This window comes from Eublepharis macularius, chromosome 1, assembly GCF_028583425.1.
Source record: "Eublepharis macularius isolate TG4126 chromosome 1, MPM_Emac_v1.0, whole genome shotgun sequence".
NCBI classification, from domain to species: domain Eukaryota; kingdom Metazoa; phylum Chordata; class Lepidosauria; order Squamata; family Eublepharidae; genus Eublepharis; species Eublepharis macularius.
Genome location: NC_072790.1, coordinates 239,923,904 through 239,942,879, shown reverse-complemented (window position 1 = coordinate 239,942,879; position 18,976 = coordinate 239,923,904). Strand labels below are relative to the sequence as shown.

General features: G+C 46.1%; 1 protein-coding gene across 1 annotated transcript in view; it reads right to left on the bottom strand.

Annotated features, from left to right (window-relative positions):
* Positions 1–18,667, bottom strand: part of NUP210L (nucleoporin 210 like) — a 48,790-nt gene extending 30,123 nt beyond the window's left edge. Inside the window, exons 1-11 of the mRNA XM_054973307.1 lie at positions 18,474–18,667; positions 14,766–14,902; positions 12,864–12,995; positions 10,187–10,280; positions 8,052–8,202; positions 7,565–7,697; positions 5,230–5,388; positions 5,029–5,097; positions 2,195–2,301; positions 1,008–1,148; positions 638–775 (exon numbers count right to left, since the gene is read on the bottom strand). Coding sequence (XP_054829282.1) covers positions 638–775; positions 1,008–1,148; positions 2,195–2,301; positions 5,029–5,097; positions 5,230–5,388; positions 7,565–7,697; positions 8,052–8,202; positions 10,187–10,280; positions 12,864–12,995; positions 14,766–14,902; positions 18,474–18,667 — 1,455 coding nt within the window. The remainder of the gene's footprint in view (positions 1–637; positions 776–1,007; positions 1,149–2,194; positions 2,302–5,028; positions 5,098–5,229; positions 5,389–7,564; positions 7,698–8,051; positions 8,203–10,186; positions 10,281–12,863; positions 12,996–14,765; positions 14,903–18,473) is intronic.
* Between the last annotated feature and the right edge of the window lie 309 nt (positions 18,668–18,976).

Below are 18,976 nucleotides of genomic sequence, written 5' to 3'. Positions count from 1 at the left end.
ACCTCAGCACGTTCCTATGCTGAACCATCTAGGCATGGGAGAGGGCTCGCATTCTGATGGATGGTTGAGATAAGCAACAAGTGGATGCCAAACAGAGATGCTTAGGTAGCTAGCTCTCAGATTTTTAGATAGGCAGATTTTATGTAGCAACAGGAAGGTTTTCTTATTTTAATGGCTGTTGCCTGTGTAACAGCGCTTTATGCCTTTTGCAAACACTCCCTTAACTTTTATTTAAACTGTGTCTGGAAGTCATGACTGGCGTGGGTACACCCCAGAATTAACCCGGGGGATTGGAAAGCCAAGCGTCTGTGGGCAAGGGAAAGATTTCAGTCTCACAAACAAAAGGGAACATGTCCCACCTAATTGCTGAAGTGGCTGTGATCAGCGCTTAGTATTACAAGAAAGGGAGGCAGCCATCCTGTCAGTAGGGAAGGGGGCAGAGAGACAAGATTGCCTGGCCCTGCCGTGCTGCAAGCTGATCAGGATTGGGCCCTTGCTTAATTTTTAAATGGCCTGAGTTCAGCTCTCAAATGGCATTGTAGTCCATGGGTCAGACCTGTGGATACCGTAATGTCTAGTTGGGCCCCAAATACAGGGCATTCCTACAAGAGTTTCTCCATGCCTTGGTCAACTTCACCTGCACTCTGTATCGATACAAAACATCCAGAGGATGGTGTGGGAAGGCCAAGAAGGATGGTGTCAGCTTGATGGGAAGATAAATCTTCACTTCTTGTTCATGGCTGATTGGGGCCAGTAAGAAGTCTTCCACGCCACTCTGAATCAGAAGAACAATGAAAGAATGACCTGAATATTCAGAGGAGAGCCCTTTTTTAAAAAAAATGCCTTGCATAATCAGGGAAAGAAATAGCACAGCCTGCAGGGCTGGGCAAGCAGATCACATTCCAGGTCCCAGCAGGCACTTTTTTTTTTTTTTGGCTGTCATTTTTCTGTCCAGACAAGGAGGAAATTCCTTCTTTTTTCTGTTCAGGGCCATTTTTTTTCTTTACCTGAAGAAGAACAGAAACCAGAGTGGCTTTTATTATGCTGATACCATCTTTCAGAATCTGAACTATGTGGTAGGTACCATTCACCGAAGACGTGACCTCCTCAAAATATTCCACAGGAAACTGGTGCGTTATTCTGAGATTCTGCAAAAATTGAGAAAAATTACATGGTTGGAGAAAGAAACAGCTTGGCAGTTGCTGAATCACTTTGTCAGAGGCACAGCAAAAAGGCCAGAGATGAGCTGACCATGGTGGATTTCTTCCCTGTGGTCAGGCAGCTTGGCTCTCAGGGCCAAACTACACATTATGTATTCTGATGAGTTGTTTGGTTTCCCCAGACCCTGTGCGCTTGAATAATTCATTTTCCTGCAGCTCCTGTGCAACTGTGGGGAAAGCGAGTCAGGTCTGGGTTGCCCAGACCCAATTTGCCAAAATTTGTAAATCTAATTTTGGCCCTAAATTCACAGGGAAGCTTTAAGGGTCAAAATACTGTTTCAGACTCCAGAGAGCATACGTCCAATGATGGGGCCCTTTCATTTTGCAACAAGGAAGCTCAGGCAAGGGGAAATTCCTTAGTTTCTTCTACAAAGTGGCTCAGGCTGAAATCTGATATGCATCTACCTAGAAGTTAAGTCCTTTTGAACACACTAGTAATAAGCACAGGACTGACTTTGGCATCAGAGGGCCAGGCTACCAACCAATACATCTCCCACCAGCCTCCTACTGGTACACCTCGGCACACATTGTTCCGTCGCTGGCCCTGCCAGGTGACCATTGCTTCTGATCCGTCAGGGTGAACAGTCCCGAAGGCCCACTCACCCTGTTGGGATCTGGCCCAATGCCTCAAAACCACCACAGGAGAAAGGCCGAAGGCCCGACTCCCGCCAACGCTCCAACTGCTGCAACTGAGAAAGATGGAGCCACTCCCCACCCCCAGGGCCAAGCTAGAAGTGACGAATTCCACTTGAATGGCAAGTGAACAGACTCACATGTATTCCTCCCTGTTCATTGTGCAAATGGAGCACAAGTGGAGTGCCAGTGAACAGGGAGGAATACATGTGAGTCTGTTCACTCGCCATTCAAGTGTAATTCGTCACTTCTCGCTTGGCCCTTAGTGCAGACGATTGCACTGCCAGTTAATTTTTGTCTGTAGGTGCCTCTCAACTGTCTCGCCACTGACATCCACTCACATCAGAGGGGTAGATCTTAGAGCTTGATTTATCATACACGTCAACCGTGATGGTGTATGCTCGCTTCACTTCTAAGATCCACCGGTTTCCGGGCTGCACAGTAAAACCTGAAAGCAACAGTACAAAGAAAGCCAAACAAAAAAAAAATTCCCAATATATTAAACAATCTATTGTAGGATGATTTTTCATAATTAACACCCACGGCATCTAGCACTGAGCTCACTAGAGGTTATCCACGTCCATGGTAATATTTGCTTCGTGAGAAGTGACGACCAACTGTTGCTGCAGCATAGTTGTTAAGCGGTTGGGCTGTGAACCAGCAACTCTGGTGGTTCTACTCCAACTACCACCATAAGCTCTGCAGGTGGCCTTGGGTAAACCACTCCTCTCAACGTCAAATCCCCACCTGTATTATGGGGATGATAATAACACTGACTTTGTTCACCACTCTGAGTGGGCACTAATCCGTCCAGAAGGGTGGTATATAAGCACACTGTTGTTGTTATTATTAAATTGTCTGAGGATCACTCAGTTATTCGCTTGCCCCTCTTTTGAGGCTTCCTCAGCTCCAGGAAACTGTCTCACAGACAGTTCCACTGCTGATAGCACACACTACTAATTTTGCAACAAATACAATGCATTATAATAATAGAAACATGATTCCTGGAATGGCTAAGGATGCAGCAATTGTTCTACTCCCCCTTAGTATGAGATCAGCATCTAGTTCATTCAAGCTGCTCCATACGTATTCCAGAAAAACTGGTGTTAATCGAAGAGGCACACAGATGTGTTCATTAACATACATGCATACATCTACACTGATGTACACAAATGTGCTAGGCAGCAGCCAACAACAAACATATGATACTGCCTTATATGCAGGGGTTATTTCATAGAAAAAGAGCTGCAGGAACTCATTAGCATAACCCATTAGCATATGCCACGCCCCTTAACCAGGCTGAAATGGCCGGGATTCAGCTGCTGCCAGAGGGGGGAGTGTTCCCCCACCTGGCAGTGGCCCGATTAGGGCTGTTTCGGCCCCAATCCAGGCTGAAAGAGGCCCCAAATGGCTCAAAATGACCATTTTGGGCATGTTTTCGCCTGGAGGAGGCCCAAAATGGTCCAGATTGGGTCAGTGCCAGTCAAGGTAGGGGTTCCTTGCCAGGCACCGACCCAATCCTGGCGGTTTGGGCCCTGATCCCAGTGAAAAAGGGGGCCAAAAGGGCCAAAAATGGCCATTTTGGGCCCAGATTGGGGCTGAAACTGCCCAGACCAAGTCAGTGCCATGCAGGGAAGGGTTCCCCTCTTCGGCACCAACCCAATCCCGACCGTTTAGGCCCCGATCCCAGTGGAAAAGGGGGCCAAAATGGCCATATTGGGCCCGGACTGGGGCTGAAATGGCTGAAATGCCAGGCAGGGGAGGCTCTCCCCACCCAACACCAATCCAATCGGGATGGTTTTGCCCAATCCAGGCTGAAATGGGCCTAAAACGGCTGTAAATGGCCATTCTTGGCCTGTTTCGGCCCGGATCGGGGCCTAAACGGCTGAGAACAGGTTGGTGCCAGGTGGGGAAGGCTTTCCCCACCCAGCGCCGACCCGATCCAGATGGTTTCGGCCCCGATCCTGGCAGAAATGGGCCAAAAATGGCCATTTTGGGCCCGTTTGGGCTGGAATCGGGGCCGAAATGGCCCGGACTTGGTCGGTGCTGAGTGGAGGAGGCTTCCCCCTCCTGGTACCGACCCAATCCAGGCCATTTCGGCCCCAATTGAGGCTTAAACGGCCCAACGTTTTTCAAAGTCAGGTGGGCGGGGCCACTTGACCGTTGGGGGAACTACTGGAACGGTGTTCTGGTGCGTTCCCCCTCCAAATGAGCCCTGCTTATATGCATTGTTTCTACTCTGTATCAGATTTCTGCTTGTTTTCACATTTCTGCAATCCAAACCCTATTGCATTGTTTATTGGCTGTCCCAGCTACTGATTGCACTGATTCACACTGTGTAATCTGCCTTGAGTCTCAGTGAGAAAGGCGGACTATAAACCATGTAAATCACCCAATCAAGTCAGACTATTGATCCATCTAGACCAATACTGTATCCTGTGCATGGCAGCTTAGGGTCCTGGGCTTTTCCTAGCTCAGCTTTCAAAGATCCTTTAAATGGGATGCCGATGACAGAACCTGCTACTTTCTGTATGTAAAATAGTTATTTGTTTGTTTGTTTGTTTGTTTGTTTGTTTGTTTGTTTATCTACAGTCCATCTTTCTCACTGAGACACAAGGCACATTATATAGTGTAAATCAGTACAATAAACAGCTGGGACAGATTATATGAGCTTTGCTAATGAGGTATGACTCCCTCCAGGGCTTTTTTTTTGGCCACAGAACCCAGATTCTTGTGAGCTAGTGATAACATAGGATTTGAACCTTACAACCCAATGGTTATTCAGAGAGCTACAGTTGCATGCCTCAATCACTGCACTGCAGTTTCCTGAACATTTTCCATCTCTGCCCCCCCCCCACTCTGCAAGAAAGAGCCAAACTTAGAGCCAAGCTACAAGTGACGCCTGACACGGGTTGGACACTTGTCAGCTTCCCTCAAGTTTTGATGGGAAATGTAGGTGTCCTGGTTTTACAGCTTGGCTCTCCATTACAGCTGCAAGACCAGGATGCCTACATTTCCCATCAAAACTTGAGGGAAGCTTACAAGTGTCCAACCTGTGTCAGGCGTCACTTGTAGCTTGGCTCTTACACCGATACCCACATCACCCTCTCCTTAGGTAAACAGACAAGTATATAATCAAGCTGTGTGTGTAGTAACTGGGGGCGGGATAAATTACCTAGAAATCCAGGCTCTACAACATATATGCTGCAATTAGGAAGTCCAGAGGAAGCTCGCATGTGGATGTCTTATTTTCTCTCTTAAGGAATTCAGACTCGTAGTAAAATGAGAGAATAGAAAAGAAAGGGGAACTGGAACTCTCTGGCCTTTCTGGTGGGACAAGGATGGTGAAGTACCCAGAATGAGCTTATAAGGATACTTTTATGGACAAAGACAAGGGTAACCTGTCCCAGCTGCATGGCAGTGACGGTGGCTGTGTTCACATCCAGTTTGGCGACGGGGAGGAGGTCTGATCCTCCAGGTACCTTAGCTTCATCCTGCAGCTGGAGTTCGTAGTGCTCCAAAGGTAGTTCCACCTCTGCCAGAGAAAGCAATTGGACAACCTCAAATTGATTCTTAACCACCAGAGCTCCTATGACAAGCATTTCCCTTACGGGGCCTTAGAAGTCCAGTCTCTTGGAAGAAGAGCACTGGAGCCATGGCCTAGCATCTCCCTCAGCGTTATCATTTATCAAAATATTCCTATAGATTTTTTTGGCGCTGAGGTGCCGACAAACTGGCTTATAGTCGCTGTGGAAACTGATACAATCGCATTCTAAAACTAAAAGGAAACAAACAGCAGAATCGGGGAGAGTGCGCAGGGAGGTGACAAGGTGCTCAGCTGGTTTATGTCTGAAACGCGGAGTGCACTGGCAGAGCTGTGGCCCCAGCCAGATGCCAGCATAGCAATGTCATCAAGTAATGCTGGCAGAAGCTACTGTGCCCATGGGGAAAGGAGCGTGCCCAGAGACACGGAAGTCAGCTGCCTAGGCCAACCCACCCAGGCAATGCCCCCTCAAAAACTGATGGCAAGTTACACCATCAACCATTGGATAACCTACAGGTGCCCATACAATGGGACAGGCCAAGTATGCCCCCCACAACAACCTAGTCCTGCCCCAAGCCCCGGTGGAGCACAAGATGCAGACTACAGCTGCAACCCATCACTCCCTCCCCAGCAGCACCCTGGACCTTTGGGATGGAGGGAAGTGGTCATTTTAAAACATAGTTTATAAACAGACCAGCTCAAGGCTGTCATCCGACGCATGCTGATTTGGGACCAAGTCCCACACGACTCAGCAGAACTTACTGCCAGTGCCAAGTCAACGTACACAAAATTCTACTGGGTTTTCAGCCCATACAACACCACCACAAAAAACCAGCTAGCACCAGTGAGACCTTTGGTCCACCTGCTCCTATATACAATAACCCATGCCCATCAGTAAAAGCAATCAGCATAAACTGTGTTCTGTATGGCTCAACCGTCTGAGGGAGGCCACCAAAGACAGGGCCTTTTCTGTGGTCCTCAGCTTTGGCGCTTCTTCCCCAGAACCGCCTGCCTCGCACCAGCCTTGCTACATTTTTGGTGCTGGGTAGATATTTTTCTCCCCCCACCCAACTTTTTAATGAAGCTTCTCTCCTAACTCCACCAGCTAATTCTGTTTCTTCTGTGATGGTTATAAGGTTTCATTGACGTTTCTACCAAATATTGGCTGCTTTTATTGTTTTCGTCGTCGGTTTTACTGCCTTTTAAAACACCATTTACTCTGCTAGTTTAATTGTACAGACCAATAACTGCTTTGGTAGATACTGTGCTAAGTGCAGGACACAAATGTGTATGTGTGCTTAAAAAGGAAATATATTTTAAAAACCCACCTCTGAAAACAAAGGAATGGTGTAGGAAGGGAACCAAACAAATTTCCTGTGGAAGGGAGTTCCACAGAACAGAACAAAGCACCAACTCAGATACCCAACAGAGCAGCTGCTCAGCTCTACATGCAGTAAGAGGGAAAGGGATGTGGACTGAGGCACATCGTCCCCGGACAACCTTTCTGAAAGGGGAGATGCATACAGGAGGAGGCTCTCTCTAGGGCAGCGGTCTTCATGGATTGGGGACCTCGAGGTGGGTTGGAGAGTCCTACTTGGTGAATTGTGAGTCTTACAGAGCCGCCATTTCTTGCTGCTTTCTGGAAGGTCCCTGTCTCTATTACACATGCAGAGAAAGAGTGCCACACCTCCTGCCTCTCTTTGCACACAAACACTTATCAGAGCAGCAGGATGGAGATGCAAGGCCGCTTGACGGTAGAGAGGATCCCTCCATGGATCTAACCCCTGAGTTGTTCCGCACAGTGAAAGACCTCTTGGTGCTCTGCTTGAGTTTCCCTACCCCTGGCTCTCTTGGTCGGCTGCTCACTGTCCTGGGCTTGACCCCCAAGGAGGTCATAACGCCGTCCTTTCTTCCTGTCACTTGATTCTGATGTCAGCTCAGTAGCTCTCTTGCTCAGCGGGTCCTGGGTCTAGAAAGGTGGAATACCACCGCCGAAGGGTATTATACAGACTAACCATGCAATCCTAAACAGGCATGCACCCTTTCACGTCCACTGAACTCAATGGGCTTAGAAGAGGGCAACTCTGCTTGGGACTGCACTGTAAACACAGCTTGGAATGGATTGTCCACATAAACGAGAAAGCACAGAAGCGAGTGAAGAACGTACCTGTGATCTTCCCTTGAACTATTTTGCCAACTTTGTACTTAATGAAGGCTCCAACCAGCAGGGAGATGTCATAGGAGGGTATTAAGAAGATGTTCTCTAGGACCAACAGGCGCACAAGCGCAGCCGCTACTTTCTGAGAACAATGAGATCAGCGTTATTAACACTCAGCAAACAGAGACAAGCACACAAAGGGGACGGGGGGAGATATTTTGATCATTTTCGTTTACAGCAATTTCACTTATCAGAATTATTTTATTCTTTCCAAGCACAATATGGACTGATCAAAGTCATCCCCTCTCCTCCCTGACGTTAAAGGCTCTTTTTACGGGAGGGAAGTTCTGTGCTTAGCTGGGGAAAGTGGCAGGTTACAGCCCAAGCAGTTTTTGTTAATCCTTAAAAAGGATTCACTGTCTCTAGCCTTCTTAGGCCTCACCTTGAGCTGCCGTTTGAGTACCAGTATCCTTCTGTAGGCACTATGAGAACCCACCTTGTAAGCAGGCTCCTGTATTCGGACTTTTATGACCGCCGCCCCTGTTTTGATTCCTGAGACTAGAATCCTGTCTCCTTGTTTCTCCTCTCTTTCCATCTCAACAATGTAGTCCGGCGGAGAATATTCTGCTTCGGAATATTTTAAAATCCTAAAGAGACCAGACTAGACTTTTACAGAGAGAGCAAAGGTCTTCATGATCCTTTCACCACATGGAGTTACTGGATTAAAGGTGTATTTGGAGTTCAACAACAAAATTCAAATACGAGATTGTGTGGGACAGGGACAAAAAAATTTACTAAAATGAGAGATCAGGCCTGAATTCAGGACCCTGTGAGGACCTAACTAGGTACAGGGGACGCAATACCAACTCTTCCCTCTCCCACACCTCTCCCTAGAAATGTCCAGAAAAGCAACACATGATAAGCCATCCTGATGTTTACTCTGTCTCTGCCCACCTTCCAATTCACTTTTGCAGCTCAAACGCCATGACATCATATCACTCGTTTCTTTTACCAGACATCAGATTAGATCCTATGGCTGTGCACATGGAAGGCAGTCATGGCTCTTTCCACACCTACCTCTTCCCACAGCAGCTCTCTGTGACTTCCCCAAAGGCATGGATGGGATTCAAGAGGCTACTGTGGACAAAAAGCTATCTGGGGAGGGGAGGGGAGGGGAGGGGAAGGGGCTATTGAACCCCCAAAAGCTCTTCCTCAACCATTCTTCCTCTGCCAACCTTTTAAGGTGGTTCAAGAGTGAGTGGGGATGATCCCCCCCCCCGTTTCCTCACTTTAGCCCTCTGCTCCTGGGAGCTGTTTGTGCACAGAACTCTGTGACCTCATGCCAATGTCTTTTTTGTAGGTTGCAGGTGGCTGCTGTGTAAAAAGAAAGGTGGGGAATGATCTGCCACCATGAATGCCTTCTATCCAACCCATTAACCCGGAGATGCAGGTTGGCAACAGCCAGGGGTCCCCACAGAACAGCTAGCCAGACCCTGACTCAGGAATGCACTAGGTCTCTCGGGCTCAATGGCTGTGGCCATGGAAACAAATGATAAAGCCACTTCTGTGCTGAAAGGCCTATGGAGGTGTTCTACCTCAAAGCCATTCAGTAGTCATCACTGCCTTAGTAGCTCAAAGTCACTCAGCACTCTTTTCTCTGATGGAGCTAGTGAAACATTTCCAATTTTGCCCAAAAAGAAAATCATCAGGCACACCTAGCACTTCAGTTTTAACAGTAATTCTCTCTCTTCACGGAGCTAGAGACTTCAGACAGGAATTTCTAGTGCCTTCACCAAACAATAACCCTCCAGTGTTTTTAACACAGATATACCTGCTGCTTCCTTCCCAGCACTGAACTCTTAATTTCCTCACTACAGGATACAGCGCGTTCTTACCCTACCCAAAGAACCTTGTATGAAGGGGACAAAAATGAAATAAATCAAAACTCCCTGTAGAGTACACACTTTGAAATCTGCAAAATGATTCACCTCACAAAAAAACCTGTGAGGTTAAGACAGCTTATTCCCACTGCTTAGCCAGGTAAATGGCAGACAGAAGCATAGAAGACGGGTTCATAAGGGATGAATCAACCACCTCCTCCTTCAGAAGCATTAAGACGCAGGACAGCATGCACAGAGATATCCAATGAAGTAAGTCTGGTCTCCAAAGGTCTCCTAGCCTGCTCAAACAGCACTGCCCTTTCTCTCTTGCGGCCTTTTGTGCCTGAAAGTGCTTCCCAGAACACCTGTCTGCAACAGCACTTCACTCGCACCCGACTTTCCTGCAAAGCCTTTAAGCACCACCCCATAGCCCGTTCCTACTAAAATTAACTCTAGGAAGGCACATTCGTCTCCTCCTTATCCCCACCTCTATCTTTCTTACGTCAAATCTGAGACTGTAAGATCCTTGGGGCAACGACCAACCTCCTTGTACTCTGCCAAGCACTGTGTACTTGGTGGTGTTAAATTAATAATGAATCATAGTAACATTGCCTAGCTGAGGAACAGAGTGAAAGAGCTGCCGGGGGTTGCTCAAGGAATCAAGGAGATGGCATGAACCCAGCCCTCGCCCCCAGTGGATCATAATCTGTATCTTCCCCCCCCCAATATTGTTTGTCCGGGCTCTTTTTACCTAATCTTGCTGGACAGCTCCAAGTTTTCCATCTCGTCGTCTTTGGCGATGCTCCACTCAAATTCCATCCCTTCCAAACTACTGAATGTGTTCCCTGTAGATGGAACCTCAAATAATCACCGGCTTAAGCTGAGTATTTGAAAAGTATGATTGGTAAAATACATTACGTGTGTAATGAAAGCAGAGCTGGGGTTTGTGCTACAGAGTTATGCTCCGGCTGCTTTTAGGAAGAAGTTCTCGTGGAGGGGCTCTTTACACATATGCTAAATGTGAGTTTTATTAGGGGAAACCTCAACTCAAATTTAACCTGTGACCTAAAGCTTACCTTTAAAACATTGAGGGGAGGGTGCAAATCAGCTCCCATGAGTGTGCGGAGGCTGAAGGAGCATTTTCATTCCCTCCCTCCTTCCCTCTCTGAGCACTTTAACTAGCAGAGAAGGGCTGTGAGGGAAGGGCTGTTTGTCTTACAGCAAGTTCTGAGAGTCTTCCCAAGAGCGATGAAAAGAACAGGCACATCTTGGGCAGACGGAACTGGCAGTAAGACAAATAGTACCCCTCCCTCATGGCCTTTCTCTGCTAGTTAAAGTATGCAGGGTGGAAAGGAGGAAATGAAAACACTCTTCCTGCCTCGGTGCACGCAGGGAAAATATTTCCACCCTCCACACACTCTGTTTTAAAGGTAAGTTGGATTCAACTAAAGTTCCATCTGATCCAGTCACATGTTAAACTCAAGCTGAGCTGGCGTTTTCCCCAACGAAACCTGCATTTTAGCTCATGTATAATGAGACCCTGAGGGTTCTGACTTTAAAGAAGGAACAGAAATGCTTTATCATAAGAATACTCCATACTAGGCAGGAAAGACAAGGTAAAGGTTTCTAGCTATCTATTTAAGCTAGGATGGAGAGCGGCTGTAGGGAGGACATCCAGCCCTCTTGGTGGACAGAGAGAGGTGAGGTAGCAGGAAGGAAGGACGTCCTAAGAGTAGCAATCTGTGTAACAAAACGATAGCAGCAGCGTGGATTGAAGGAAAGGTACAGGAAGTGCCCTATCCTGGCCTTACTGACTTCTACTGCCGTCTTCTGAAGTCCAGATGTCTGTACTAGCATAAAGCAACACTGCACTCCTTCCTACAAGTGATACCTCTTGGAGATACAGTAACAACAATATCAACAGTTGGAAATCATGGAACCGTTTTGCCAATGGCAGCCCTTCCCTCAGCACTCTGGTCCCTGATGGGGCTGGGAACAACTCACTGCACGAGGGGAAAGGGCTGCCGTTGGTGGAACGAATACATGGGATCAAACCTTGGCTGTTTACATATTTGGTGATACTGTACTGAGCTTGTTCCTTACTGGAAAATAGAGTATTTTTTGATTAATGGGTCTGGGGAGTCCATTTCTGCTGTTAAACTGAGGATCTTTTCAGATCTCGAGAACAAAGAACATCATCTGTTGGTACAGAACCTTCTCATGGCAACCCAAGTTAATGTCAGCAAGAAAAGGAAGGACTTAATAACGTTTCAAGACAATTAAAATACCTGGCTAAGGCCTGGCACATCAAGTACATGAATAAACAGACACCACTACTGGCCGCATAAGTTAAAAGAGAACTATAACACAATAAGCGCTGGAGATTGGGTAACCTGTGACTGTCGGAATAATTTAGGAATGTAAGAAAAACCTAAGAAAGGCCCCGTTAGATTCAATTAAAGGTCCATCGGGTCCAGCACCCTGTGTCAAACTGTGACTAGTGATAATCTGCTAGAAACAGCATCCTGGGCACAAAGGTAACAGGCCTCCCGCACTATTTCTCTTAGCAAACAGCACGGAGAGCTATGCGTTGTGTTGTTCTATCAGGCACTCTCTCTCTATATATATATATATATTTCTGTTTTCTGTATATGACTAATGGCTGTTCATATAAGAAAGACACTAACAGGTAACATTAATTAAAAATTAACAAACCATCAAAACCGCATGAAAAACAGCATCAAAAAGCCAAGGCAGCATGCAAGTTCAGCATAAAACAATTGCTTAAAAAAAGGCTCATAAAACAGGCTAGAGCAAAGTGTAAAATGATCTGAAAGATCAATACCTAGTTAAAAGCCTGGGTTAAAAGGAATGTTTTAGCCTGGCACCTAAAAGAAAGCACAGTGGGTGCCAGGCGAGCTTCGAGGGGAAGGGTGCTCCACAAATAAGGCGCCACCACTGACAAAGCCCCGTCTCTGGCAGCCACCTGCCTCATCTCTGGTTGCATATCTCCCAAAGGTTGGCCATCCAAACCACTAGTTGGCTGCTGCATAAAACAGGGTGCTGGACTAGATGAACCACTACTCTGGTCCAGCAAGCGCTTATGGTCCCTGCAGGTGGGGTCACAGAGCAGGGCTTGTGAGGAGGATCTTCATTGACAGGCTCAAACAACCTCTTGCATCAGGGGAAGGCTTTTTTTGCCTGCAAAAGGCAATGCTGTCACTAGAACAGTTCTGTGGGATGTATGCAGCCTTATGGAGCCTAAGAGCACAACACATCAACTGAATGCCTTCCAGAATGTTAGCTTTCCTCTAGTCTCCAGGTGGGTGGGGCAACGGACGACAGCGGGGATAGAAGGTGGAGCACCACTGGGCTCCTTTCCTCAGAAGCAACCTTCATGTTACCATGAGCAGCTCCAGATTTGGTACCTTCAGCATCCAGAGCCCTCACACTGAGCTCGAGTGGGGAATCTTCAACATAAATCTCTCGGGTTCGGGAGATAATTTCAACATGGTCTATGAGGTCCACGATGATGTCGCAACGGAGCAAGTGGCCTGTCACTGGAAAGTGAGAGAGAATAAAAGTATTTTGCCCGTCCTTTACATAATGCACCCTGTGAGCCCTGTGTGGCTTTCCTGAACGCTGAGCAAAAAATTCCTCCCCTGCTGGTTTTGGGGGAAAACAAAAAGGAAACTGCAAATCACAAGTCAATGGAAATTTGTGATAAGCACATTCTGAGACTATGAATCACGGAGACTGGTTTGCTGTTGTCCTGCTACACTCCCCCCCCCCCCACTTTTTACTGAGTGCCGAAGGACAGGAACAGCCTTTGTTGACAAATATTTTAAGAAAAAATACTCAGTGCTTACTTTGAATTTTTAATAATTAGTCAATTAAGAACCAGTGTAATTAATCAATTAAAGCAGTACCCTGTTAAAAAATTAAAGCAGTACCCTGTTAAAAAACTCTTTTACGGTGCTAATGCCTCTCCTAGGACTTTCAAAGTGCTGATCTGTTGGAGGGGAGAAAGCTTGAAGGGACATCTGGATTGAATCCCAGAAAGTTTGGCACGGAGCATGAGTTGCCCCACCAGCCCCATATTGTAGCCCGCCTGCTATTCAATATGTTCGTTCTTTTGGCGGGCAAAGTATACAGGAGGCATATGGAGATCCTGCAGAGCCACCATGCGTGGCTAGTGGGCTGCATTTGGTTTGGTGGATCACATCTCTAAGTGGAATACTTTCCTCAGCCAGTTACCAGCACTGATATAATAAGCTGGTTATGCTTATTAAATGACTAGCTTGATACCCGTGCTTTGCTACAATATTTAACTACTTTAAATCCAGTTATAATACTTATGGGTATGTAACGTTTTTTGAAAGAGGTTGAGGCAGAGGAGGCAGCAGCCTGCCAGCCACACAGGGAAGCTGTATGCCTTTGGGGAAACACATTTTACCCCCTAAGGGGGCGAATTTCCTAAAATCCCTTCTTAGTGGGTGTTCACATCATGAAAGCGATGTTCTCTCCAAATTTCATGTTTCTAGGTCCAGGGGTTTGGGCTGGGCATTGATGAGTCAGTCAGGACACTTGTCTTTATATATATATATAGATAAAAGAAAGGGACTCTGCATATGATCAGTGTTTTAAGTCCCTCTTCTAGTTGTATACAACCCCAGATGCCTCATCAGCTTTCTTCCTATCTCAAAGAACAAACTGCCCAGGGATAATTAAGCAATACAATAGTTACTACAAATCAATATATTTTTTAAAGAGCAATTGTACTGAAAATGCCAAGCTTATAAAATGTAGTTAACTAATATAAGATCAGTCCTATATCCTCTACAACATACAACAGTCAATATATACAAAGCCATCCATAAACAAATCCAAAGCAATCCATACATCAGTATCACATGGGACCATTGATAAAATGTCCTCTGAAATTTACATGTCCAACTGGTGAAAATTTATTCATTAAGGGACGTATTTCCCCTCAAAGATGGAGAAATGAAGAAGGTAAATATATATTATGGCGGCGAATGCCTGGGTGATTTTGTTTTCTCTCTTTCTATAGTTGTGTGTCCTCCAGATGAGTGGATCCTCGCCCAGATAAGTCACAAAACATCAAGAGCCAGATTTCATAATGACAAGCAATGGGTTTTGCCAGCATATCATTATAATCCTGTTTCAATCAAACTTCTTCAAAGGCTAGTATCTTACAATGTGTAATCAAGCTCATTCCTGTACTTGATTCCACCCCCAACTCACACATCCTTCCCATTGTTACTAATTAAATTCCTTGTAATGTCCTCCTCCTTTATGCCACCTACCTATCTCTTCTGCTATAACAACACTGGCTAACTTTGTCGCCTGGGTAGAGCAGGTAGTCAGCAACGCTCTCTGTGAGCAAACCGTGCTGTTCTCATACACTGGCTCAATGGTGACTATATCGTGGCGTGTGGAGTACCTACAAAACAGAACAGATCGACAGGATGGGACATCCAACAATCCATGCAATAAGGTTTGGATGACAGAAAACTGAAACAAAGTGTAAGCATTAACATGACATGTTAAACGTTGCATAAAGTACATGGAAGGAGCATATTCACAGCAACAGAACACAGTAGCGTAGTCCACAGTCCCTATCCCTTTACCAAAGCATCTTTCTGAACCATTTCGGTACAGTATAGCCATATTACCTGTGTGAAAAAAACCACACCTAAATAATTAAGTTCTATCTCTCCTCCACTCATGCTCCCTCTCAAGGAAGTGTTTGTTTTATGGTTCAAAACAGGAAGACAGGGATATTATTTTTCTAAGTCTATGCACCTGATTTTAAATTTTACAGTTGACAATGAAGAAATTGAAATTGTTCAAGATTTTGTACTCCTTGGCTCAATCATTAACCAAAAGAGAGACTGCAATGAAGAAATCAGAAGACGGTTGAGACTTGGAAGGGCGGCCGTGAGAGAACTAGGTAAGATCCTTAAAGATGTCTCCTTGGGAACCAAGATCAAGATAATCCAAACTATGGTATTCCCCATTACAATGTATGGATGTGAAAGTTGGACAGTGAAGAAAACTGACAGGAAGAAAATTGATTCATTTGAAATGTGGTGCTGGGGGAGAGTTTTGCGGATACCATGGATATCCAAAAAGACAAACAAGTGGGTACTAGATCAAATCAAGCCTGAATTCTCCTTAGAAGCTAAAATGACAAAACTGAGGCTATCGTACTTTGGTCATGTCACGAGAAGATTCTCTGGAAAAGTCAGTAATGCTTGGAAAAGTGGAAAGCATCTGCCTGGTATCTCCAGTTAAAAGGATCACCTAGTTGGTGACGGGACAGAGCTCCACCTGAAACCCTGGACAGCCGCTGCCCGTCTGAGTAGATAATACCACCTTGATAGACCAATGGTCTGATTCTGCATGAAGTAGCTTCACATGTTCCACGTTTACACTTTTAGTATAAATGGACAGAATTCCTACTCAGCATTTATCTCCAGGTGTAGAGAGAGAGAGATCTCTGTGCTGGGGTTGATGCCAGATGCACCTAGTCCCTATATGCATACTTAAAAACTACAGCTGCCCACAGGCCTGGAGAAAAAACATTTTGGCCCTTTAATAGAGGCTTAATGTGTGGAAATGGGCAGGTGAAGCTTTTCGTGGCATGGAGGTAAATAACATCCGATTAAGCATCTGTTAATGAGACAGGACGTTTCTTTTCAGGCCAGCTGGCAACGCTATTGGAAACATATGCACCTGAATACTAACGCTCCATGTAATGTGCTACCTGATTGTTCGTACGCTGGTGAAGTTCATTTTGAACAGCTGACAGGAGTGTATAGAACAGTTGTGTGTTAACAACTGCATTTTTAAAAAAAAACCAAAAAATGTGTCTCTATTTTAAAATATGGATTCTGCCCACAGAACAAACACACAATGAGAGAGAGAGAGAGTCTCTCAACACAGCAACAGATTTATTGAAGCATGGTCTAGATCGGCAACTAGATAAGCGCTGCAACCATTCATGAGGGCTATAACATAGTTTATCTTGTATGCCACTGAGTTTTGCACAAGCAGGTCACAAGCTATTCTTCTTGCCTTTCATGGCCTTTTAATGCACTAGTCACACACTGGTCCGTATCTGAGTGCGCTAGCTGAGGATATGCACCTGTTGAAGTGGGCTCCAGTAAGCCAGAAAAACACACTTGATAAATTTATTTTTCCTCACAAGATTTTTTTATTTTTGTTGCAACAGAGTGGTGACCCAATGGAAGCTGCCAACAGAGCAAGGTATTCAGAAACCCTTAATTGACAGCGGGAAAGAGAGCAGAGAAAGGCAGAGAACTGGGGTAAAGGTGTCTGATTTTCAACCCCACTACTCAACTGTAAAAAGAGGCCTGTTAGATCAGACCCAAAGTTCATCTAGTCTAGTACCCTGTTCCCCACATCAGCCAATCAGATGCCCCAAAGGCCCACAAACAGGACTAGAAAGGCCCAAGCTTCCCTTTGTTGTTGCCTGCCAGACGTGTTCAGACGTGTATTGCCTCTCCCTGTAGAGACATTACAGCTAGTGACAGACCTTCCATCTGCCATGAATTCCTCCAACGGCCTTTTGAAGACATTAAAACTAATGGCAATCAACACATCATCATTATAATAACAGTAAGTTTATATACCACCCTTCTGGACAGATTAGTGCCACAATCAGAGCAGTGATGTCAGCATTAATATTATCCCCACAACACAGCTGGGGAGCTGGGACTGAGAGCAGTGGCTGACTCAAGGCTACCTGCTGAGCTCATGGCAGTTGTGTGAGTTAAACTAGCAGAGTGCTGATTTGCAGCCCAGCTATTTATTTATTTAAATTTATATTCCGCCCTCCCCGCATCAGCAAGCTCAGGGTGGATTACAATCGGTATAATAATTTAAAATACAGACAGCTTTAAAACCAATAAAACCACGTAAGTATTTAAAACATACAACAGCAGACTTCTCCAAAAACCACCACCCAACCATCTCCGAAAGTATTTAACAGGCTGGGTGGTAGATACTTCTAAGTAGGGGAGAATGTTTTCCTCTATTCGGCTGGCTACTTAACCACTATCATGTGGTAGTGAGTTCCACAAGTGAACCAAGGTGGTACTGTAGTTATTTATTTATAGTGTCAGACCAGGATCTGGAACACCCAGGTTCAAATCCCAACTGTACTGTGATTCACTGGGTGACCTTAGGCCAGGCATTCTCACTCAACCTCCTTTGCAGGATGAGCATTATGGGATGGGGTGGGGGGTGGGGAGAGAATGATATTCCTCCCTGAGCTCCTTGCAGAAAGGATGGGATAAAAACGTAACGTTAATTAATTACTCGTTGCATGAGGAAGTAACTTTCTTCTCTCTGTCCTGAATCAACAGCCTTATCAGCTTTGCTGTCTTCCAGATTGGTGTAGTGGTTAAGAGCAGCAGGACATTAGCCTGGAGAACTGGGTTCGATTCCCCACTCCTCCGCTTGAAGCCAGCCCACGGTCAGTTACAGCTCTCTGAGCCCCACCCACCTCACAGGGTGATTGTCGTGAGGATAACAACACACTTTGTAAACCACTCTGAGTGCGGCATTAAATTGTCCTGAAGGGTGGTATATAAATTGAATGTTTTATTATTATTATTTTTTCCACCATGCAAAAATCTGTTATTAAATCAGTAAGTGTCAAGTAGGGTTACCAACTCCTGTTTGGGAAGTTCCCGAATATTTTTAGGGCAGGAGGGAAGAAAGTCAGAGGAGGGGAAAGTTTGGAGTGAGAAGGGAGGTCTGCAGAGCGTGTTGCAATACAGTCCACCCTCCAAAGCTGCCACTTCCTCCAGAGAGCCTAATATTTACTGTCAGAGAAAAATTCCAGGCTCCACCTGGAGGTTGGCAACCCATCCTGCTTCCCACTCTCCTCGACTCATTCATGTTTCTAGTCAAGTTACGCTTTTAGCCACGCCCCTAGCACGTGACACACCCGCCCGCTCACTCTCCGGGGCCCCTCCCCTCACCAGGTGTAGCAACCGCCCTCAGCGCCCAGCACGAAGGGGACGCGCTTGTCCCGGCTGAAAGGCAGCAACACTTTCGGTACGTTCAGCTTGTAGGTACTGGCCGGTCCCACTACCAGAAGCGCAAGAACGAACAGGGAGAGAGCCGCCCCCGCCGGTGGACCCCAGTCCAGCCGGGACAAGACCCGGGGCCTCATCTTCGACGAAAACGGCAGCCGCCACAAAATGGCGTCGGGCTGCCTCTTTGCCGCTTAGTTACCGCGCGCAACGTAGGTGTGCGCATGCGTAAGGAAGTGGGCGCCTTGCGTTCGCTTGTCACTTGTGCGCATGCGCTTCCCAAGGAGGACTTTCTACCTTCCCAGCGTAAGCGGCGTGTCATACGAGTATTTTTAAACTCGTCATCCCAATTCATTTCATAGAGTTTAAGGATAAAAAGTCAGCGATACTCTCCTTTCCTTGTACCCGGCTTGATGTAGTGGTCTGTCTCTGATCCAGAAGTTAGCAGT